This window comes from Heptranchias perlo, unplaced genomic scaffold, assembly GCF_035084215.1.
Source record: "Heptranchias perlo isolate sHepPer1 unplaced genomic scaffold, sHepPer1.hap1 HAP1_SCAFFOLD_256, whole genome shotgun sequence".
Classification (NCBI taxonomy): domain Eukaryota; kingdom Metazoa; phylum Chordata; class Chondrichthyes; order Hexanchiformes; family Hexanchidae; genus Heptranchias; species Heptranchias perlo.
Window position 1 is genome coordinate 417,768 of NW_027139268.1, and position 23,508 is coordinate 441,275.

General features: G+C 51.3%; 1 protein-coding gene across 1 annotated transcript; it reads right to left on the bottom strand.

Moving 5' to 3' along the window:
• Window positions 1–1,319: 1,319 nt before the first annotated feature.
• LOC137310517 (major histocompatibility complex class I-related gene protein-like) lies at window positions 1,320–20,883 on the bottom strand. Its single transcript, XM_067978286.1, has 5 exons — window positions 20,867–20,883; window positions 17,477–17,737; window positions 8,568–8,843; window positions 5,769–6,041; window positions 1,320–1,729 (listed from the first exon to the last, which is right to left on the bottom strand). Exons 2-5 carry the CDS (start codon window positions 17,685–17,687, stop codon window positions 1,539–1,541), a joined length of 951 nt encoding a protein of 316 aa, XP_067834387.1. The 5' UTR covers window positions 17,688–17,737; window positions 20,867–20,883; the 3' UTR covers window positions 1,320–1,538.
• Window positions 20,884–23,508: the final 2,625 nt, after the last annotated feature.

Below are 23,508 nucleotides of genomic sequence, written 5' to 3' on the forward strand. Positions count from 1 at the left end.
ACTCCCAGGCCAGGTACAGCATGGGTTAGATACAGAGTAAAGCTCCCTCTACACTGTCCCATCAAACACTCCCAGGGCAGGTACAGCACGGGTTAGATACAGAGTAAAGCTTCCTCTACACTGTCCCATCAAACACTCCCAGGGCAGGTACAGCAGGGGTTAGATGCAGAGTAAAGCTCCCTCTGCACTGTCCCATCAAACACTCCCAGGGCAGGTACAGCACGGGTTAGATACAGAGTAAAGCTCCCTCTACATTGTCCCATCAAACACTCCCAGGGCAGGTACAGCATGGGTTAGATACAGGGTAAAGCTCCCTCTACACTGTCCCATCAAACACTCCCAGGGCAGGTACAGCACGGGTTAGATACAGGGTAAAGCTCCCTCTACACTGTCCCATCAAACACTCCCAGGGCAGGTACAGCAGGGGTTAGATGCAGAGTAAAGCTCCCTCTACACTGTCCCATCAAACACTCCCAGGGCAGGTACAGCACGGGTTAGATACAGAGTAAAGCTCCCTCTACATTGTCCCATCAAACACTCCCAGGGCAGGTACAGCACGGGTTAGATACAGAGTAAAGCTCCCTCTACACTGTCCCATCAAACACTCCCAGGGCAGGTACAGCACGGGTTAGATACAGGGTAAAGCTCCCTCTACACTGTCCCATCAAACACTCCCAGGGCAGGTACAGCATGGGTTAGATACAGAGTAAAGCTCCCTCTACACTGTCCCATCAAACACTCCCAGGGCAGGTACAGCATGGGTTAGATACAGGGTAAAGCTCCCTCTACACTGTCCCATCAAACACTCCCAGGGCAGGTACAGCATGGGTTAGATACAGAGTAAAGCTCCCTCTACACTGTCCCATCAAACACTCCCAGGGCAGGTACAGCATGGGTTAGATACAGAGTAAAGCTCCCTCTACACTGTCCCATCAAACACTCCCAGGGCAGGTACAGCACGGGTTAGATACAGAGTAAAGCTCCCTCTACACTGTCCCATCAAACACTCCCAGGGCAGGTACAGCACGGGTTAGATGCAGGGTAAAGCTCCCTCTGCACTGTCCCATCAAACACTCCCAGGGCAGGTACAGCAGGGGTTAGATACAGAGTAAAGCTCCCTCTACACTGTCCCATCAAACACTCCCAGGGCAGGTACAGCATGGGTTAGATGCAGGGTAAAGCTCCCTCTGCACTGTCCCATCAAACATCTGAAGAAGGAGCACGGGTGATATTCTGGGTGGTCCTGGCACTTACACCAGTTAAGAGTTTGCAACTTCAGGAGAATATGGGAGGAGAATGGAAGAAAATATATCGTTCGTGGAATTAACTCCTGAAAATGGATCTTGTTGGTCAGCAGGTGAGGAACCTGCTGTTCTCTGCTCGTCTCTGACATTGTCTGTCTCTGCTGGACTCTGTCGCATTCTGCTGGTCTCTGCCAGTCCCTTCTGGTCTCTGATGTTCTCTGCTGGTCACTGCAGAACTCTGCTGGTCTTACTGATCTCTGCCGGTCACTGCAGGACTCTGCCGGTCTCTGCTCATCACGGCAGGACTCTGCCAGTTTCTACTGGTCTCTGATGGGTTTTGCTGGTCTCTGATGGGCTCTGCTGGTCTCTCCTGTTTTGCCTCTTGCTCCAGAAGCCAATTCCGACGATGATGCCAAGAAGAGTGAGTGAGACGGCTGCTGCTCCAGTCCCAATCCCCACATTCGTGCCTCCTTCTGTCGCCCTCTCTATTGAATTTTAAAATGATGTTGATCAATAATTATTTCCTAATGATTTCATTAGGTGCTTCATTAAGCTGCACACTGGTACAGTACATGTCTGATAGGGTAATGAACAATTAAAAATGGATTGAAACATGCCTAACTGGCTCCATTACAAATAATAAGCAGAATACAACTAGTTACCATTGATTATTCTCAGAAACAGGGCAGTTCCTGACTAGTTACAGAGTTTAAAGTGCAATTCCTGTACTCAGCAGATTAAATCAACACACGAACCACCTGATATCAGGGATAGAGGCTGCAGAATTACACACTGTAAAATAACAGTGCAATGCCAAGGAGGGGAATCTGTTGGCCATTTCTTTACACAGATGATGGTTGCAGATTGCAATGTTTGGCCACAGGGAGTGGTTGAGACAGAGACCATTGTATGTTTTAAGGGAAGGGTGGCTAAACATTCGAAGCTTAGGGAGATACAGGGCAGTGAGGTTAGTTTGGGATTGATACAGGGCTATGGGGAGAGAGTGGGGCAGTGGGATTAGTTTGGGATTGATACAGGGCTATGGGGAGAGAGTGGGGCAGTGGGTTTAGTTTGGGATTGATACAGGACTATGGGGAGAGAGTGGGGCAGTGGGATTAGTTTGGGATTGATACAGGGCGATGGGGAGAGAGTGGGGCAGTGGGATTAGTTTGGGATTGATGCAGGGCTATGGGGAGGGCAGTGGGATTAGTTTGGGATTGATACAGGGCTATGGGGAGATACAGAGCAGTGGGTTTAGTTTGGGATTGATACAGGGCTATGGGGAGAGAGTGGGACAGTGGGATTAGTTTGGGATTGATACAGGGCTATGGGGAGAGAGTGGGGCAGTGGGATTAGTTTGGGATTGATACAGGGCTATGGGGAGAGAGTGGGGCAGTGGGATTAGTTTGGGATTGATACAGGGCTATGGGGAGAGAGTGGGGCAGTGGGATTAGTTTGGGATTGATACAGGGCTATGGGGAGAGAGTGGGGCAGTGGGATTAGTTTGGGATTGATACAGGGCTATGGGGAGAGAGTGGGGCAGTGGGGTTAGTTTGGATTGTGACAGGGCTATGGGGAAAGGGCAGTCTCTCCAATTGAAATCCTCCCACTCAGCAGAGGCCAGGGGTTAAATCTGAGACCCTCTGGTCTGTCCGTCTTTGTTCTACATTGGGCAGGTCATTTACCAATTGTGCTCTTGGGTAAATTGAAGGGGATTTTGCTCAGTGTAACACCGTGAAAGGTGGGCATGTGCTATTGAAAGAGAAAAGGAAGAGGTGTATTTATATAACACCTTTCATGAGCTCAGGTTGTCTCAAAGCACTTTACAGCCAATTAAACTATTTTGAAGTGTCGTCACTGTTGTGATGTGGAAAACCCGGCAGCCAATTTGCGCACAGCAAGATCCCATGACCAGCAATGTGATAATGATCAGATCATTTTTTTATATTCATGTTTATTGAGGGATAAATATTTTCCAGGACACTGGGGATAACTCTCCTGCTCATCCTCGAAATAATGTCATGGGATGTTTTACCTCCACCTGAGATGGCAGTTGGGGCCTTGACTTAACATCTCATCCGAAAGCTGGCACCTCCCACAGTGCAGCACTCCCTCAGTACTGACCCTCCGACAGTGCAGCTCTCCCTCAGTACTGACCCTCCGACAGTATCGCACTCCCTCAGTACTGCCCCTCCGACAGTGCAGCGCTCCCTCAGTCCTGACCCTCCGACAGTACCGCACTCCCTCAGTACTGACCCTCCGACAGTGCCGCACTCCCTCAGTACTGCCTCTTTGACAGTGCAGCTCTCCCTCAGTACTGACCCTCCGACAGTGCAGCTCTCCCTCAGTACTGACCCTCCGACAGTGCAGCTCTCCCTCAGTACTGCCCCTCCGACAGTGCAGCACTCCCTCAGTACTGACCCTCCGACAGTGCAGCTCTCCCTCAGTACTGACCCTCCGACAGTGCAGCGCTCCCTCAGTACTGCCCCTCCGACAGTGCAGCGCTCCCTCAGTACTGACCCTCCGACAGTGCCGCACTCCCTCAGTACTGACCCTCCCACAGTGCCGCACTCCCTCAGTACTGACCCTCCGACAGTGCAGCTCTCCCTCAGTACTGACCCTCCGACAGTGCAGCACTCCCTCAGTACTGACCCTCCGTCAGTGCAGCTCTCCCTCAGTACTGACCCTCCGACAGTGCCGCACTCCCTCAGTACTGACCCTCCGACAGTGCAGCACTCCCTCAGTACTGACCCTCCGACAGTGCAGCACTCCCTCAGTACTGACCCTCCGTCAGTGCAGCTCTCCCTCAGTACTGACCCTTTGACAGTGCCGCTCTGCCTCAGTCCTGCCCCTTTGACAGTGCAGCTCTCCCTCAGTACTGACCCTCCGACAGTGCCGTTCTCCCTCAGTACTGACCCTCCGACAGTGCCGCACTCCCTCAGTACTGACCCTCCGACAGTGCCGTTCTCCCTCAGTACTGACCCTCCGACAGTGCCGTTCTCCCTCAGTACTGCCCCTTTGACAGTGCAGCGCTCCCCCGAAGGATGCAGAGACACGGGGAAGGACCCTGCGGCACAGGGAATGACCTTGAGGCACAGGGAATGACCTCGAGTCACAGGGAATGACCTCGAGTCACAGGGGAGGATCCAGAGAAGTGGGGAAGGACGCAGAGACACAAGGAAGGACCTTGAGGCACGGCAATGACCCAGAGGCACAGGGAAGGATGCAGAGGCACAGGGAATGACCCTGAGACACAGGGAAGGACCCAGAGGCACGAGGAAGGACCCAGAGGCACAGGGAAGGATGCAGAGGTACGAGGAATGATCCAGAGGCACGAGGAAGGACCCAGAGGCACAGGGAAGGATGCAGAGGAACGGGGAATGATCCAGAGGCATGGGGAAGGACCCTGAGACACGGGGAATGATGCAGAGGCACGGGGAATGACCGAGAGGCACGGGGAAGGACCCAGAGGCACGGGGAAGGATCCAGAGGCACGGGGAAGGATCCAGAGGCACGGGGAAGGATCCAGAGGCACGGGGAAGGATCCAGAGGCACGGGGAAGGACCCAGAGGCACGGGGAAGGACCCAGAGGCACGGGGAAGGACCCAGAGGCACGGGGAATGACCCAGAGGCACAGGGAATGATCCAGAGGCACATGGAATGACCCAGAGGCACAGGGAATGACCCAGAGGCACAGGGAAGGATGCAGAGACAGGAGGAAGGATGCAGAGGAACGGGGAATGATCCAGAGGCACAGGGAATGACCCAGAGGCACAGGGAAGGACCCAGAGGCACAGGGAAGGACCCAGAGGCACAGGGAAGGACGCAGAGGCACGGGGAATGACCCAGAGGCACAGGGAAGGACGCAGAGGCACGGGGAATGACCCACAGGCACAGGGAAGGATGCAGAGGCACGAGGAATGATCCAGAGGCACAGGGAAGGACCCAGAGGCACAGGGAAGGATGCAGAGGCACAGGGAAGGATGCAGAGGCACAGGGAAGGACCCAGAGGCACAGGGAATGATCCAGAGGCACAGGGAATGATCCAGAGGCACGGGGAAGGACCCAGAGGCACAGGGAATGACCCAGAGGCACAGGGAATGACCCAGAGGCACAGGGAAGGACCCAGAGGCACAGGGAAGGATGCAGAGGCACAGGGAATGATCCAGAGGCACGGGGAAGGACCCAGAGGCACAGGGAATGATCCAGAGGCACAGGGAATGATCCAGAGGCACGGGGAAGGACCCAGAGGCACAGGGAAAGACCCAGAGGCACAGGGAATGACCCAGAGGCACAGGGAATGACCCAGAGGCACGGGGAATGACCCAGAGGCACGGGGAATGACCCAGAGGCACGGGGAAGGACCCAGAGGCATGGGGAAGGACCCTGTGAGCCCCCAAGACACGGGGAAAAGCCCTGCGGCCCTCCCGAGAATCGGGGAAGGACCCAGAGTTCCAGGAAGTACCTCGCGGCCCCCCCGAGACACAGGGAAAGACCCTGAGGCCCCCCCGATTTGCCACTCACCCCAGGGTACGTTGATCCCCCGCAGGAGGCTGGCGTGCTCGATATGACAGGAGTAGCTCTTCCTGTCGTCTCCACTCAGCTCGATCGTTTTCAGTACCCGATAGGTCATATCCTGGTTGGGCAGCACGTCACTGGATTCAATGTCAACGACCTCCTCACCATTCCCCAACCAAGTCACCTCGATGGCCCAGGGGTAGAACCCCGACACAAGGCAGGAGACCCTTAGCACTCTGTCCCCGTCACTCCTCTTCCCAATAAACACCTCAGGGGCGACTGAGAGATTTAAACAAAGAGTACAATCGGTGACAAGTTCTCTTCTTTTGCCTTCATTTCTTCCCCGCCCACCACCATCAATTTTCTCGGCCTGAAGGCAGATGACTGATGCTGAGAGACAGCTGGAGTTCACCGGAGTTCAGCTGAGGGGTCACCTGATAGAGGTCGTTAAGATTATGAAAGGGTTTGATAGGATAGACGTAGGGAAGATGGGCGCTAAATAGGGCCGTGTAGCGCCCGTTGTTTCGGCGCTAGACGGCCTCTCCGACATCCAAGATGGCGTCTTGGATGCGCACGCACATTTCCAGCGTGACGTGCGCCAGACGCCATCTTGGTATCGGAGTTAGCGCAGGCGCAGATAACGAACGCTGGAATCATGTAAAGTAGGGAGAAAATGGCTTCAGTCAGTGTGCAACGCTGATTTAAAGTGATAGACACCATTTCGGGACTTAACGCTCAACTCAACGCACAGTCTTAACCCTGACCATCTGAACGTGTCTTACAGTTCCTGGAGGACCCCCCACCGGCTCTATTTAAAGGGACCACACAGGATTTACAGGTTAGTTACTGGATTATTGCTTCTGGCTGCCAAGACATTCATAACTGTTTTCGGAGGTCTCCTACATTTGAATACTAGGACACAGGGATATAGCCAAACATTTAGAGCCAGGATGTGCAGGTGTGAAGTTAGGAAATGCTTCTTCACACAAAGGGTGGGAGATGTTTGGAACGCTCTTCTGCAGACGGCAGTTGATGCTAGCTCACTTGTGAATGTTAAATCTGAGATTGATAGATTTCTGTGAACCAAGGGTATTAAGGGATATGGGGCTAAGGTGGGTGTATGGAGTTAGGTCACAGGTCCACCATGATCTCATTGAATGGCGGAACGGGCTCGAGGGGCTAAATGCCACTGCCACTTGCTGCCTCTTGATATACGTCACCTTCTCCTGTGTCTGGGTGATGTGCCTGTCATGGTTGAATAGCTGCCAGTGTGTGTGGCCTGTGAGTTGTGGGTGGGCGGCTTGAAACAGTGGTAATGTGTAAGGGTGAGAGGAAGCATCTGATGGGAAGAGTTGAGTACTGATGGAAAGAGTTTGTTGGTATGTGGGTGATGGGGGTGTAGTGTGTGGAGCAGTTGGTTGGAGACAACACCTGACAGTTGACCTCACTCACCTTGACCACTCATGTCAAAGCATTGAACTTCTTCCTGCACTGTATCCATGTTCATGATGCTGTGAGCCTGGCATTGACTTCGTCCCCCGCTGCCTCCCACTGCCTTTTGGGTATATGTCTGGAGGGCCTCTTGCACCCCCCCCTCCCTTCCCCCCACTGTGGATATAGGATGTCCCTCCTTCTGTCCACCTCTTGCACCAAGGTCTCTAGTGCATCAGCAGAGAACCTTGGTGCATGCACTCTCACAGGCCTGGTACCAACTCAGATCGGCAGATTGGTGAGGTCTGGTGTGCAGATTGGAGGATGTGGGATTTAGTAGTGTGCAACCTTTATTCAATGTTTTAACATAACTCATCAGTGTGTAAACATAAGGATGGGACCTGCATCGTGTTTTATGTGTGCGATGTCTGATCTCCGTTCAGACTCCGTGCAGACTGTTATTTTCAGCAAATAACAGGTACCAGCTCCCTTTAAGAGATTTCTGACAAACATCCTCCCTTTAAGAGATTGGACTCCCTCTGGTGGTGGAAAGTGTGAATTGCATTGATTCCAGGTGCAAGGCCTGGGATGGAACGCTGATCGCAGGTCGGTCCTCGGGTGGGTCGAAACTTGCATCCTGCCTGCGCCGGGACCATTGGACACGGGGTAAAGCACATCACGCTGCCCCCGCCCAAAAACGGCCACATCCAAATTTTTCCCCCGATGTTTCCACTTGTGGCAGAGGCCTGAACGAGGGGCCATAAATATAAGAGAGTCACTAATAAATCCAATGGGGAATTCAGGAGAAACGCAGAGAGTGGTTTGAATGTGGAGCTCGCTCTCACAAGGAGTAGTTGAGGCGAATAGCACAGATGCCTTTAAGGGGAAGCTGGATAAACACATGAGGGAGAAAGGAATAGAAGGATATGCTGATCGGGGGAGATGAAGTAGGGAGGGTGCAGCAATAACACTGGCATAGACCTGTTGGGCCGAATGGCCTGTTTCTGTGTTGTAAATTCCATGTAACGGGTCACGTTCCGGTAACGCACACAAGCACCCAGTGTTCACGAGTGAGCCTTCACAGTGAGGACCAGGAAGCTATTCAACCATGGGGGTATTACAATTTAGTTGAACCCCGTCCTCACCCGATGTCAACACGCACGGGCTTTCCAGCCGGGGAGACTGAGTAGGTCATCGGATTTAGGTCACCTGCCCGATTATCTCCCCCATCCCCACCCCACCCACCCCAAGGGGTACTGAGGCCAGGTGCAGCACCCCTCACTGCTACCCTGTCCGGGAACAGCTGGCTCAGGACAGACTGGGAATATAAACTTTGCCTGTACGGCACCTCCAGTTCCCGCTCGCTCGAGGTACCTTTCCTCTGTAGTGCTTCTCGCCCAGCCCGAAGGTATATCAGCAGCCACTTCACACAGTCCTTTTCCAACAGGGTCTTGAAGTATTTGTTCATGAAGGTGTTTGCATTCCACCGGTCTGCTAAAGTCTGGAACTCTGGATTCACCGCAATCCAACTCAATCTGTCCTTGTCAAAAACATACGCGTCCTCCCCGTCATATCCAAACTTTATAAACCCCTCTGTGGAATTGTCGCTGTTCAGTTCGCAGCCACACATTCCCTGGACAAAGAAAACACCTGGAAAAACAACTCAAGTCAATTGAAAATGTGAAAAGGGTTCGATCGGGTACATACAACAACAACAACTTGCATTTATATAGCGCCTTTCACGGAGTAAAACATCACAAGGCACTTGACAAACAAAATTTGACACTGAGCCACATAAGGAGATATTAGGACAGGTGACCAAAAGCTTGGACAAAGAGGTAGGTTTGAAGGAGCATCTTAAAGGAGGAGAGAGAGGCGGAGAGGTTTAGGGAGGGAATTCCAGAGGGACTATTTCCTCAGGTGGGGGAATCAAGATCTTAGATTTAGAGCCAGGCCACTTAGGAGTGAAATCAGGAAGCACTTTATCACACAAAGGGGAGTGGGAATCAGGAACTCTCTCCCCCAAAAGGCTGTGGGATGCTGGGGGCCCATTGGAGCTTTCAAGACTGAGATTGTTAAATTTTTGTTAGGTAAGGGTATCGATGGATAGGAAGCAAAGGCTGGAAAATGGAGTTACGGTGCAGATTAGCCATGATATAAATGAATGGTGGAGCAGGCTCGAGGGGCTGAATGGCCTCTTCCTCTTTCGATGCTCCTAAGCAGCTGTGTTACGTTGAGGTTCCATTTATGTCCTGCTGTCTTGGACTTTAACCTTAGCAATAGGTTAGATTGTCACAGAGAGTCATCGATCTCTGGAATTTCAGTGGGATGAGAACAGATCTGGTCCCGGGTAAATTGGAATCAAAGATTGTCAGGCAAAACTGTAATTGAACAGTGGGCGGCCTTTAAGGAGGAGATGATTCGGGTACAGTCTCCACGAGGGGGAAAGGTCGGGCAACTAAAGCCAGAGCTCCCTGGATGACAAAAGAGATAGAGAGTAAGATGAAACAGAAAAAAGGAGCATATTACAGATGTCAGGTTGATAATACAAGTGAGAACCAGGCAGAATATAGAAAGTTCAGAGGGGAAGTGAAAAAGGAAATAAGAGGGGCAAAGAGAGAGTCTGAGAATAGACTGGCGGCCAACATAAAAGGGAATCCAAAAGTCTTCTGCAGGTATCTAAACAGTAAACAGGTAGTAAGAGGAGGGGTGGGGCCGATTAGGGACCATAAAGGAGATCTACTCATGGAGGCAGAGGAGATGGCCAAGGTACTAAATGAGTAATTTGCATCTGTCTTTACCAAGGAAGAAGATGCTGCCAGAGTCTCAGTAAAGGAAGATATAGTTCAGGTACTGGATGGGCTAAAAATTGATAAAGAGGAGGTACTTGAAAGGCTAGCTGTATTTAAAGTAGATCAGTCACCCAGTCCGGATGGGATGCATCCTAGGTTGCTGAGGGAAGTAAGGGTGGAAATTGCGGAGATACTGGCCATAATCTTCCAAACATCCGTAGATACAGGGGTGGTGCCAGAGGACTGGAGAATTGCAAAAGTTATATCCTTGTTCAAAAAAAGGTGTAAGGATAAACCCAGCAACTACAGGTCAGTCAGTTTAACCTCAGTGGTGGGGAAACTTTTAGAAACGATAATCTGGGACAGAATTAACAGTCACTTGGACGAGTGTGAATTGATTAGGGAAAGCCAGCACGGATAAAAAGGCCTGGTACCAACTCAGATCGGCAGATTGGTGAGGTCTGGTGTGCAGATTGGAGGATGTGGGATTTAGTAGTGCGCAACCTTTATTCAATGTTTTAACATAACTCATCAGTGTGTAAACATAGGGATGGGACCTGCATCGTGTTTTACGTGTGCGATGTCTGATCTCCGTTCAGACTCCGTGCAGACTGTTATTTTCAGCAAATAACAGGTACCAGCTCCCTTTAAGAGATTTCTGACAAACATCCTCCCTTTAAGAGATTGGACTCCCTCTGGTGGTGGAAAGTGTGAATTGCATTGATTCCAGGTGCAAGGCCTGGGATGGAACGCTGATCGCAGGTCGGTCCTCGGGTGGGTCGAAACTTGCATCCTGCCTGCGCCGGGACCATTGGACACGGGGTAAAGCACATCACGCTGCCCCCGCCCAAAAACGGCCACATCCAAATTTTTCCCCCGATGTTTCCACTTGTGGCAGAGGCCAGAACGAGGGGCCATAAATATAAGAGAGTCACTAATAAATCCAATGGGGAATTCAGGAGAAACTCAGAGAGTGGTTTGAATGTGGAGCTCGCTCTCACAAGGAGTAGTTGAGGCGAATAGCACAGATGCCTTTAAGGGGAAGCTGGATAAACACATGAGGGAGAAAGGAATAGAAGGATATGCTGATCGGGGGAGATGAAGTAACCTGATACAGTTTTTTGATGAGGTAACAGAGAGAGTAGATGAGGGCAATGCAGTTGATGTGATGTATATGGACTTCCAAAAGGCGTTTGATAAAGTGCCGCATGGTCGGCTTATCATCAAGATTGCGGCCCATGGAATAAAGGGGGCAGTAGGGACAGGAAACAGAGAGTAGTGGTGAACGGTTGTTTTTCGGACTGGAGGGAGGTGCACAGTAGTGTTCCCCAGGGGTCGGTGCTGGGACCACTGCTTTTCTTGATATATATTAATGACTTCAACTTGGGTGTACGGGGCACAATTTCAAAATTTGCAGATGGCACAAAGCTCGGAAAGGTAGTGAACAGTGAGGATAGTGATAGACTTCAAGAGGATATAGACAGGCTGGTGGAATGGGCAGACACGTGGCAGATGAAATTTAATGCAGAAAAACGCGAAGTGATACATTTCGATAGGAAGAACGAGGAGAGGCAATATAAACTAGAGGGCACAACTCTAAAAGGGTACAGGAACAGAGAGATCTGGGGGTATATGTGCACAAATCATTCAAGGTAGCAGGGCAGGTTGAGAAAGCGGTTAAAAAAACATCCTGGATCCTGGGCTTTTTAAATAGAGGCATAGAGTACAAAAGTATGGAAGTCATGATGAACCTTTATAAAACACTGGTTCGGCCACAACGGGAGTATTGTGTCCAGTTCTGGGCACCGCACTTTAGGAAGGATGTGAAGGCCTTGGAGAGGGTGCAGAATAGATTTACCAGAATGATTCCAGGGATGAGGGACTTTAGTTATGTGGATGGACTGGAGAAGCTAGGGTTGTTCTCCTTGGAACAGAGACGGTTGCGAGGAGATTTGATCGAGGTGTTTAAAATCATGAAGAAACTATTCCCATTGACAGAAGGGTTAAAAACCAGAGGTCATAGATTTAAGGTGATTGGCAAAAGAAGCAAAGGTGACTTGAGGAAAAACTTTTTTACACAGCGAGTGGTTAGGATCTGGAATGCACGGCCCGAGGGGGTGGTGGAGGCAGATTCAATCGTGGACTTCAAAAGGGAACTGGATAAGTAATGAAAGGAAAAAATTTGGAGGGCTACAGGGATAGGGCAGGGGAGTGGGACGAGCTGGATTGCTCTTGGATAGAACCAGCACGGACTCGATGGGCCGAATGGCCTCCTTCCGTGCTGTCACCTTTCTGTGATTCGATGAACAAGTTGCCTGCATGCCCAGTGTGTGTGGGTGGACTGCAAGTGTTGGAAAGGGGACTGGCGACCAATAGAAAGTATCTCGAGTTATAGGAGGTGTGTGGGGTTAATGGGGACCAGTGATATCAGACACTGTGGTCTCCTGCACCTTCCTCGATTCCCTGGGGGGGGGGGGTCGCAGAGGAATCTCCCAGAGTGTTTGCTTTCCTAACTTGGCCTCAGTTTCATCCTCTTTCTTTGGCCTCTCCCAGGAGATTGTGTGACTGTGGGAGGGAGAGGGTGCTGATGGTGTGTGTGTGTGTGTTGTTTCACCGTGCCAAGACAGGACAGGCTTGATGGACCCGCCTGTCCTGATTTCATCTGTTTGTTAGTAACCCTGGCAACGCAGCTTTAGAAGAGGAGAAACAAGTGGCAGCGATGATTTCATTCCAACGTTCAAGGTGCTCACATCAAATCCCTCAGTGCTGCCCCTCCCTCAGTGCTGCTCCTCCCTCAGTGCTGCCCCTCCCTCAGTACTGCCCCTCCCTCAGTGCTGCCCCTCCCTCAGTGCTGCCCCTCCCTCAGTGCTGCCCCTCCCTCAGTGCTGCCCCTCCCTCAGTGCTGCCCCTCCCACAGTGCTGCCCCTCCCTCAGTGCTGCCCCTCCCTCAGTGCTGCCCCTCCCTCAGTGCTGCCCCTCCCTCAGTGCTGCCCCTCCCACAGTGCTGCCCCTCCCTCAGTGCTGCCCCTCCCTCAGTGCTGCCCCTCCCTCAGTGCTGCCCCTCCCTCAGTGCTCCCCTCCCTCAGTGCTGCCCCTCCCACAGTGCTGCCCCTCCCACAGTGCTGCCCCTCCCTCAGTGCTGCCCCTCCCTCAGTGCTGCCCCTCCCACAGTGCTGCCCCTCCCTCAGTGCTGCACTGGGAGTGCCAGCCGAGATTTTGTGCTCCAGTCTCTGGAGTGGGTCTTGAACCCACAACCTTCTGAACCAGAGGTGAGAGTAAGAAGGTCGTGGTTTCAGGCCCCACTCCAGAGATTTGAGCGCATAATCTGGGCTGACACTCCAGGGCAGTACTGAGGGAGTGATGCATTGTCGGAGGGGCAGTACTGAGGGAGTGCTGCACTGTCGGAGAGGCAGTACTGAGGGAGTGCTGCACTGTCGGAGGGGCAGTACTGAGGGAGTGATGCACTGTTGGAGAGGCAGTACTGAGGGAGCGCCGCAATGTCGGAGGGGCAGTACTGAGGGAGTGATGCACTGTCAGAGAGGCAGTACTGAGGGAGTGATGCACTGTCAGAGAGGCAGTACTGAGGGAGTGCTGCACTGTCGGAGAGGCAGTACTGAGGGAGTGATGCACTGTTGGAGAGGCAGTACTGAGGGAGCGCCGCAATGTCGGAGGGGCAGTACTGAGGGAGAGCTGCACTGTCAGAGAGGCAGTACTGAGGGAGTGCTGCACTGTCGGAGAGGCAGTACTGAGGGAGAGCTGCACTGTCAGAGAGGCAGTACTGAGGGAGTGATGCACTGTCGGAGGGGCAGTACTGAGGGAGTGATGCAATGTCAGAGAGGCAGTACTGAGGGAGTGCTGCACTGTTGGAGAGGCAGTACTGAGGGAGAGCTGCACTGTCAGAGAGGCAGTACTGAGGGAGTGATGCACTGTCGGAGGGGCAGTACTGAGCGAGTGATGCACTGTCAGAGAGGCAGTACTGAGGGAGTGATGCACTGTCAGAGAGGCAGTACTGAGGGAGTGATGCACTGACGTAGGGGCAGTACTGAGGGAGTGCTGCACTGTCGGGGGGCAGGACTGGGGGAGAGCTGCACTGTCAGAGAGGCAGGACTGAGGGAGTGATGCACTGTCGGAGGGGCAGTACTGAGGGAGTGATGCACTGTCAGAGGGTCAGTACTGAGGGAGAGCTGCACTGACGTAGGGGCAGTACTGAGGGAGTGCTGCACTGTCGGAGGGGCAGTACTGAGGGAGAGCTGCACTGACGTAGGGGCAGTACTGAGGGAGTGCTGCACTGTCAGAGGGGCAGTACTGAGGGAGCGCTGCACTGTCGGAGGGGCAGTACTGAGGGAGTGATGCACTGTCGGAGGGGCAGTACTGAGGGAGTGATGCACTGTCAGAGAGGCAGTACTGAGGGAGTGATGCACTGTCGGAGGGGCAGTACTGAGGGAGTGCTGCACTGACGGAGGGGCAGTACTGAGGGAGTGCTGCACTGACGGAGAGGCAATACTGAGGGAGTGATGCATTGTCGGAGGGGCAGTACTGAGGGAGTGATGCACTGACGGAGGGGCAGTACTGAGGGAGTGCTGCACTGACGGAGGGGCAGTACTGAGGGAGTGCTGCACTGACGGAGGGGCAGTACTGAGGGAGTGATGCACTGACGGAGGGGCAGTACTGAGGGAGTGCTGCACTGTCGGAGGGGCAGTACTGAGGGAGTGATGCACTGACGGAGGGGCAGTACTGAGGGAGTGCTGCACTGACGGAGGGGCAGTACTGAGGGAGTGATGCATTGTCGGAGAGGCAGTACTGAGGGAGTGATGCATTGTCGGAGAGGCAATACTGAGGGAGTGATGCATTGTCGGAGAGGCAGTACTGAGGGAGTGATGCATTGTCGGAGAGGCAGTACTGAGGGAGTGATGCATTGTCGGAGAAGCAGTACTGAGGGAGTGATGCATTGTCGGAGAGGCAGTACTGAGGGAGTGATGCATTGTCGGAGGGGCAGTACTGAGGGAGTGATGCAATGTCGGAGGGTCAGTACTGAGGGAGTGATGCACTGTTGGAGAGGCAGTACTGAGGGAGTGATGCACTGTCGGAGGGGCAGTACTGAGGGAGTGATGCACTGTCGGAGGGGCAGTACTGAGGGAGTGATGCACTCTCGGAGAGGCAGTACTGAGGGAGTGATGCATTGTCGGAGAGGCAGTACTGAGGGAGTGATGCATTGTCGGAGGGGCAGTACTGAGGGAGTGATGCACTGTGGGAGGGGCAGTACTGAGGGAGTGATGCATTGTCGGAGAGGCAGTACTGAGGGAGTGATGCATTGTCGGAGAGGCAGTACTGAGGGAGTGATGCATTGTCGGAGAGGCAGTACTGAGGGAGTGATGCATTGTCGGAGGGGCAGTACTGAGGGAGTGATGCATTGTCGGAGGGTCAGTACTGAGGGAGTGATGCACTGTTGGAGAGGCAATACTGAGGGAGTGATGCATTGTCGGAGAGGCAGTACTGAGGGAGTGATGCATTGTCGGAGAGGCAGTACTGAGGGAGTGATGCATTGTCGGAGAGGCAGTACTGAGGGAGTGATGCATTGTCGGAGGGGCAGTACTGAGGGAGTGATGCATTGTCGGAGGGGCAGTACTGAGGGAGTGCTGCACTGACGGAGAGGCAATACTGAGGGAGTGATGCATTGTCGGAGGGGCAGTACTGAGGGAGTGATGCACTGACGGAGGGGCAGTACTGAGGGAGTGCTGCACTGACGGAGGGGCAGTACTGAGGGAGTGCTGCACTGACGGAGGGGCAGTACTGAGGGAGTGATGCACTGACGGAGGGGCAGTACTGAGGGAGTGCTGCACTGTCGGAGGGGCAGTACTGAGGGAGTGATGCACTGACGGAGGGGCAGTACTGAGGGAGTGCTGCACTGACGGAGGGGCAGTACTGAGGGAGTGATGCATTGTCGGAGAGGCAGTACTGAGGGAGTGATGCATTGTCGGAGAGGCAATACTGAGGGAGTGATGCATTGTCGGAGAGGCAGTACTGAGGGAGTGATGCATTGTCGGAGAGGCAGTACTGAGGGAGTGATGCATTGTCGGAGAAGCAGTACTGAGGGAGTGATGCATTGTCGGAGAGGCAGTACTGAGGGAGTGATGCATTGTCGGAGGGGCAGTACTGAGGGAGTGATGCATTGTCGGAGGGTCAGTACTGAGGGAGTGATGCACTGTTGGAGAGGCAGTACTGAGGGAGTGATGCACTGTCGGAGGGGCAGTACTGAGGGAGTGATGCACTGTCGGAGGGGCAGTACTGAGGGAGTGATGCACTCTCGGAGAGGCAGTACTGAGGGAGTGATGCATTGTCGGAGAGGCAGTACTGAGGGAGTGATGCATTGTCGGAGGGGCAGTACTGAGGGAGTGATGCACTGTGGGAGGGGCAGTACTGAGGGAGTGATGCATTGTCGGAGAGGCAGTACTGAGGGAGTGATGCATTGTCGGAGAGGCAGTACTGAGGGAGTGATGCATTGTCGGAGAGGCAGTACTGAGGGAGTGCTGCACTGTCGGAGGGGCAGTACTGAGGGAGTGATGCACTGTCGGAGAGGCAGTACTGAGGGAGTGATGCATTGTCGGAGAGGCAGTACTGAGGGAGTGATGCATTGTCGGAGGGGCAGTACTGAGTGAGTGATGCATTGTCGGAGGGGCAGTACTGAGGGAGTGATGCATTGTCGGAGAGGCAATACTGAGGGAGTGATGCATTGTCGGAGGGACAGTACTGAGGGAGTGATGCATTGTCGGAGAGGCAGTACTGAGGGAGTGCTGCACTGTCGGAGGGGCAGTACTGAGGGAGTGATGCACTGTCGGAGAGGCAGTACTGAGGGAGTGATGCATTGTCGGAGAGGCAGTACTGAGGGAGTGATGCATTGTCGGAGGGGCAGTACTGAGGGAGTGATGCATTGTCGGAGGGGCAGTACTGAGGGAGTGATGCATTGTCGGAGAGGCAATACTGAGGGAGTGATGCATTGTCGGAGAGGCAATACTGAGGGAGTGATGCATTGTCGGAGGGACAGTACTGAGGGAGTGATGCATTGTCGGAGAGGCAGTACTGAGGGAGTGCTGCACTGTCGGAGGGGCAGTACTGAGGGAGTGCTGCATTGTCGGAGGGGCAGTACTGAGGGAGTGCTGCACTGTCGGAGATGCCGTCCTTCAGATGAGACGTTAAATCGAGGCCCCGTCTTCCTGTTCAAACGAACATAAAAAGAACCAATTGCTCCCATTTCTCCCTCAATCCACACCAATAAAAACAGATGAACAAATCAATCATCTCATTGCCATTTGCTGTGCTGAAAATGTCTGCCATGTTACTCCCAGATAGTGCCAATGACCAGGTCATCCCAAGTCATTTAATGGGTGTAAAGTGGTTCGGGACATTTCTCCGAGACAGGATAAGGCTCTATATGGATACAAATCCTTTCCTCCTGTCAGTCGATAGCTGCACCGAATCTGTGAGGATACTCACTCGAGGCACCGTGTTGCTGTCGGTAAAATATCTCGGCGTTTCCTCTGACCAGACCATGGAACCCCGCCATTGTGATGGCGATGGCGTCCCAGTGATGGTTGTCGAAGGAGTCGGCCATCCACTGCTGTCTGGGCACAGTCCGCTGAAGGGTGCTGTCGAAATACACTATCTCATAGTCATCGAGCATCGCGACCAAGCTGTACTCGGGCATCTCGGCCCCGCCACGGCTCAGTATGTAGTAAAATGCGAGGATGTGGAAATCTGCAGGATCACAGACAGAAACCAGTCTCAAAAATGACGTTAATCATAAGTAACTCAAAGTGGAAACGGCTAATGCTGAGCCTGGTTAGACCATAAGACCATAAGAGATAGCAGCAGGAGTAGGCCATTCAGCCCCTCGAGCCTGCTCCGCCATTCAATGAGATCATGGCTGATCTGATTTTTACCTCAACTCCACTTTCCCGCCCTTTCCCCATATCGTTTGACTCCCTTGCTGATCAAAAATTTGTCTAACTCAGCCTTGAATGTGTTCAATGACTCCACAGCTTTTTGGGATAAAGAATTCCAAAGATTCACAACCCTCTGGGAGAAGAAATTCCTCCTCATTTCCGTCTTAAACGGGCAACCCCTTATTCTGAGACTATGCCCCCTAGTTTTAGATTCCCCCATGAGGGGTAACGTCCTCTCAGCATCTACCCTATCGAGTCCCCTCAGAATCTTGTATTTTTCATAAGATCTCCTCTCATTCTTCTAAACTCCAATGAGTATAGACCCAACCTGTTCAATCTTTCCTCATAAGACAACCCTTCCATACCCGGAATCAACCTCGTGAACCTTCTCTGAACTGCCTCCAATGCAAGTATGTCCTTAAATAAGGTCACCAGAACTGTACGCAGTACTCCTGGTGTGGTCTCACCAGCACCCTGTACAGTTGTAGCATGACTTCCCTGCTTTTATACTCCATCCCCCTAGAAATAAAGGCCAATACTCCGTTTGCCTTCCGGATTACCTGCTGCACCTGTATGTTGACTTTTTGTGTTTCATGTAGGAGGACACCCAGATCCCTCTGTACCGCAGCATTTTGTATTATTTCTCCATTCAAATAATATTTTGCTTTTTTATTTTTCCTCCCAAAGTGGATGACTTCACATTTTCCCATATTAGGCCACAGTGAGGACGTTGCGTCCGATTTTGGATACCATGTGTTGAAGAGGATGTCAAGCTCACGGAGAAGGTCGGGAAGAGATTTGCTCGGGCGATCCCAGGGAATCTGGTGGACAGCTACAAAAATGGAATGGCGAATGGAACGTTGGCCTTTATCTCGGGGGCTGGAATACAAAGGGGAGGAAGTTATGTTCCAGCTGTTCAGAGCTCTGGTCAGACCACATCTGGAGATACTGTGTTCAGTTCTGGGCACCGCACCTCAGGAAGGATAGATTGGCCTTGGAGATTTAGCAGAATGATACCGGGGCTTAGAGGGTTAAATTATGAGGACAGGTTGCATCGACGAGGCTTGTATTCCCTTGAGTGTAGAAGATTAAGGGGTGATCCAATTGAGGTGTTTGAGATGATTAAAGGATTTGATAGGGGAGATAGAGAGAAACTATTTCCTCTGGTGGGGGGAGTCCAGAACAAGGGGGCGTCACCTTAAAATTAGAGCTAGGCCGTTCAGGGGTGATGTCAGGAAACTCTTCCACACACAAAGGGGAGTGGAAATCTGGAACTCTCTCCCCCAAAAAGCTGTTGAGGCTGGGGGTCAATTGAAAATTTCAAAACTGAGATTGATGGATTTCTGTCAGGTAAGGGTATTAAGGGATACGGAACCAAGGCTGGAGATGGAGTTAAGATATGCATCAAGCCATGATGTAATTGAATGGCAGAACAGGCTCGAGGGGCTGAATGGCCTCCTCCAACACCGAGGTTCCGATGAGAGGCTTCAGTTATGAGAACAGACTGGGATTCTTTTCACTGGTACAGAGATAAGAACATAAGAAACAGGAACAGGAGTAGGCCATCTGGCCCCTCGAGCCTGCTCCACCATTCAACAAGATCATGGCTGATCTCCTACCTCAACGCCATTTTCCTGCACTATCCCCATATCCCTTGATGCCTTTAATATCTGGAAATCTATCGATCTCTGTTTTGAATATACTCAATGACTGAGCCTCCACAGCCCTCTGGGGTAGAGAATTCCAAAGATTCACCACCCTCTGAGTGAAGAAATTTCTCCTCATCTCAGTCCTAAATGACCTACCCCTTATTCTGAGACTGTGACCCCTGGTCCTAGACGCCCCAGCCAAGGGAAACATCCTCCCTGCGTCTGCCCTGTCGAGCCCTGTAAGAATTTTGTATGTTTCAATGAGATCACCTCTCATTCTTCTCAACTCTAGAGAATACAGGCCCAGTCTACTCAATCCCTCCTCATACGACAATCCCGCCATCCCAGGAATCAGTCTGGTGAACCTTTGTTGCACTTCCTCTACGGCAAGTATATCCTTTCTTGGGTAAGGAGACCAAAACTGCACACAATACTCCAGGTGTGGTCTCACCAAGGCCCTGTATAATTGCAGTAAGACATCTTTACTCCTGCACTCAAATCCTCTTGTAATAAAGGCCAACATACCATTTGCCTTCCTAATTGCTAATGGTCAAGGGGATCTGATAGAGGGGTCCAAACTATCAGGGGTTTGGAAAATAAAGAGAATAAACACTTTCCGTTGGTCAGTAAGTCGGAAACTAGAGGGCATAAATTTAAGGTCAAGAGCAAAGGGAGAGATTAGGGGGAATTTTGTTAATGGAGAGGGATGTTCGGAGACGGAGGCTGGGATTTCCTGCTTCAATGCTCCAAGCGGACACCACTAGCCCACGTTGGAAAATTCCTCAGCCGTGATTCTCCCACCATTCATTTTACTGGCTAGAAGCTCAGAGCTTGGTGAAGTGGCAGCTTCCGTTAGGAGCTCCCAGGAGTTCTGGAGCAGGAAAGCATTGGTCAGACTGCCCGACCAGAGGGGGGAGCAGGTCCCACAATAGCTGCTCAAAGGAAAGTGGATAAATATTTTTTTTAATTTTTCTTTTTAAAAGAGTCTGGGCAAAGGTCAGAAGAAAGTGGGTAGCGCTTTCAGAGAGCCAGCATAGCATGATGGGCCAAATGGCCTTCTTCTGTGCTGTACAATGTTATGTTCCTACGATTCCTACTGTTAACAAGATGGCTCCTGGGCTGGCTGCTCCCTCGGGAGCTCCTTTGCTGGACAATCCTATCCTTGGTCATCCATTGCCATCCTTTGCCCTTTCTCCCCCAATCTCCTCTCTTCCACTGGTTAAGTTCCCTGGCTCTAATAGTGGGTGCATTTTACCCCTACCCACAAGTTCAAGCTGCAAGTTTAAACTTACCTGGGCCCACTGCCCATTCCCCGACCGGGCCTGCTCTTTGTTTACATCAGTGAAAACTGGATCTTTGCTCAAATTTGGCTTCTAAATTCCTCGACTTCTCAGCACTACGCTACTCCACTGGAAGACTCAGCTGCTTAAGAGTTAAGGTAACTTTGTCCAGCCCACAGCCCATCCCCCAGCTATTACCTGCTGAGTTTATGACTGTACTACTGGTTTTTCAGCTTTATTTTTCTACAGTCTGGTTCCTGGCCAGAAATTCACTCCCCTGGGCCGAAGTCCATTCCTCCGCTGCTTCTAGATCTTACAGTGACCTCCATCTTCACCATTGTTCTTCTGCTCTGCGATCGATTCTCCAAACCTCCTGACTCTTCATCCCCACGGAAATCCCCCCCCAGCAGTGCGTCCTCCGATAATCTACCCTTCAAATAGCTTCTGGACTCACTCACCCTCCACACCCTGTCACCGAACCTGGACATCAGTTGGTTGATGCTCCAAGCTGACTCCACCCTATCTACATCAACTTTATCCCACCACAGGACCTCTGACTTTAACTGTGGACTCCCTCCTATTGTCTCCTCTCTGTTCCCCGTTTAGTAACAGGTCACATGGTGCGCCCTATTTATACCCTGCCCGATTTTACGCTCCATTGAAGCTGAACCAAATCCATCCCATTCCCTCTGGACAGGTTAGGTTAAAATCGAGGCTTTAGCATGAGGAAGATATCATCCTGACGTCTGTCCCAAGTCGCCTTTTACTCGTTTGAACCTAAGTCGTACTCCCACAATTTAGTGTGAAGTATTGTAAAAAAAAAACGGATGAGGTCCTGCAAGCAGAATATCGGGAGTTAGGAAATAAATTAAAAAGCAGGACCTCTGAGGTAGTAATCTCAGGATTACTCCCAGTGCCACATGCCAGCGAGAGCAGAAATAGGAGAATAGACCAGATGAATGCGTGGCTTGAGAGATGGTGTAGGAGGGAGGGGTTTAAATTCCTGAGGCATTGAGACCGATTCTGGGAAAGGCGGGACTTGTACAAGATGAAAGGATTGCACCCAAGCAGAACCGGGACCAGTATCCTCGTGGGGACATTTGCGAGTTGTGTTGGGGAGGGTTTAAACTAGTATGGTGGGGGATGGGAACCAAAGGGCAGGTACAGATAGGACAAATTCAGACCAGGAAACGCAAAGTAGAAAAGCAGTTAGTGACGTAGTTAGCGACTCAGAAATGCAAAAAAGCAAAGGTTAAATAGTGTTCAGCGCAGGAATTTGACGGGGTTAAAGGGTATATACTTCAATGCAAGGAGTATTACAAACAAAGCAGATGAGCTAAGGGCACAGATAGACACGTGGCAGCATGATATCATTGCTATAATGGAAACCTGGCTTAAAGAGGGGGATAACTGGCAGCTCAATATCCCTGGATATAGAGTGTTCAAGCAGGATAGAGTGGGTGATATAAAAGGAGGGGGGTAGCATTATTGGTTAAATAATCAATTAGAGTTGTGAGAAGGGATGATATGCTAAATGGATCATCAATCGAGGCCGTATGGGTTGAGCTAAGGAATAAAAAAGGGGCAGTCACACTACTAGGAGTGTACTCTAGACCCCCGAATAGCGAAAGGGAGATAGAAGAACAAATATGTAGGCAAATTTCTGAGTGCAAAAATAAGAGGGCAATAATAGTAGGGGACTTCAACCACCCTAACATCAACTGGGATTCAAACAGTGTGAGGGGCACAGAGGGCGCAAAATTCTTGATTGGTGTCCAGGAGAACTTTTTTAGCCAGTACGTGATAAGCCCAACAAGAGGGGATGCAATTTTAGATTTAGTCCTGGGAAATGAAGATGGGCAAGTGGGTGAAGTGACAGTGGGTGACCATAATGGGGATAGTGACCACAATTCAGTTAGTTTTAGCATTATTATGGAAAAGGACAGTGTTAAATCAGGAGTAAATGTTTTAAATTGGGGGAAGGCAAATTTTACAGAACTTAGAGGTGATTTGGCAGAAGTGGACTGGACACAATTACTTGAGGAGAAATCAGTGGCAAGCCAGTGGGAGGCACTAAAAAGTGAAATTCTACGGGTACAATGCAGACACGTCCCCTCAAAGAAAAAGGGTGGCACTGCCAAATTTAGAGCCCCCTGGTTGTCTAGAAGTATACGGGGCAAGATAAAGCAGAAAAAGAAAGCTTATGACTGTCACAGAAAACTAAATACTGCAGAAAGCCTGGAGGAGTATAGAAAGTACAGGGATGACGTAAAAAAGGAAATAAGGAAAGCAAAGAGCAGGCATGAAGAAATATTAACGAGTAAGATTAAAGAAAACCCAAAGATGTTTTATCAGTACATTAAGAACAAGAGGATAGCTGAGGAAAAGGTGGGACCTATCAGGGATGATAAGGGTAACTTGTGTGTAGAAGCAGAGAATGTGGATAGGGTTTTAAATGAATATTTTGTCTTCGTATTCATAAGGGAAAGGGATGATCTGGACGTAGTCGTTAAAGAGGAGAGGTGTGAAATATTGGATAAAATAAACATAACGAGAGAGGAAGTACTAGAGGGACTGGAATCCTTGAAAGTTGATAAGTCACCAGGGCCGGATGGATTGTTTCCTAGGCTATTGAAGGAAGCCAGGGAGGAAAT

Coding starts and splice junctions, on each gene's coding strand:
- LOC137310517 (XM_067978286.1), bottom strand. CDS start 17,687: ATGCCCGAGTACAGCTTGGTCGCGATGCTCGATGACTATGAGATAGTG. Junction 8,844..17,476: donor ACAGCAACACGGTGCCTCGA/GTGAGTATCCTC, acceptor TTGTTTTTCCAG/GTGTTTTCTTTGTCCAGGGA. Junction 6,042..8,567: donor AGAAGCACTACAGAGGAAAG/GTACCTCGAGCG, acceptor TAAATCTCTCAG/TCGCCCCTGAGGTGTTTATT.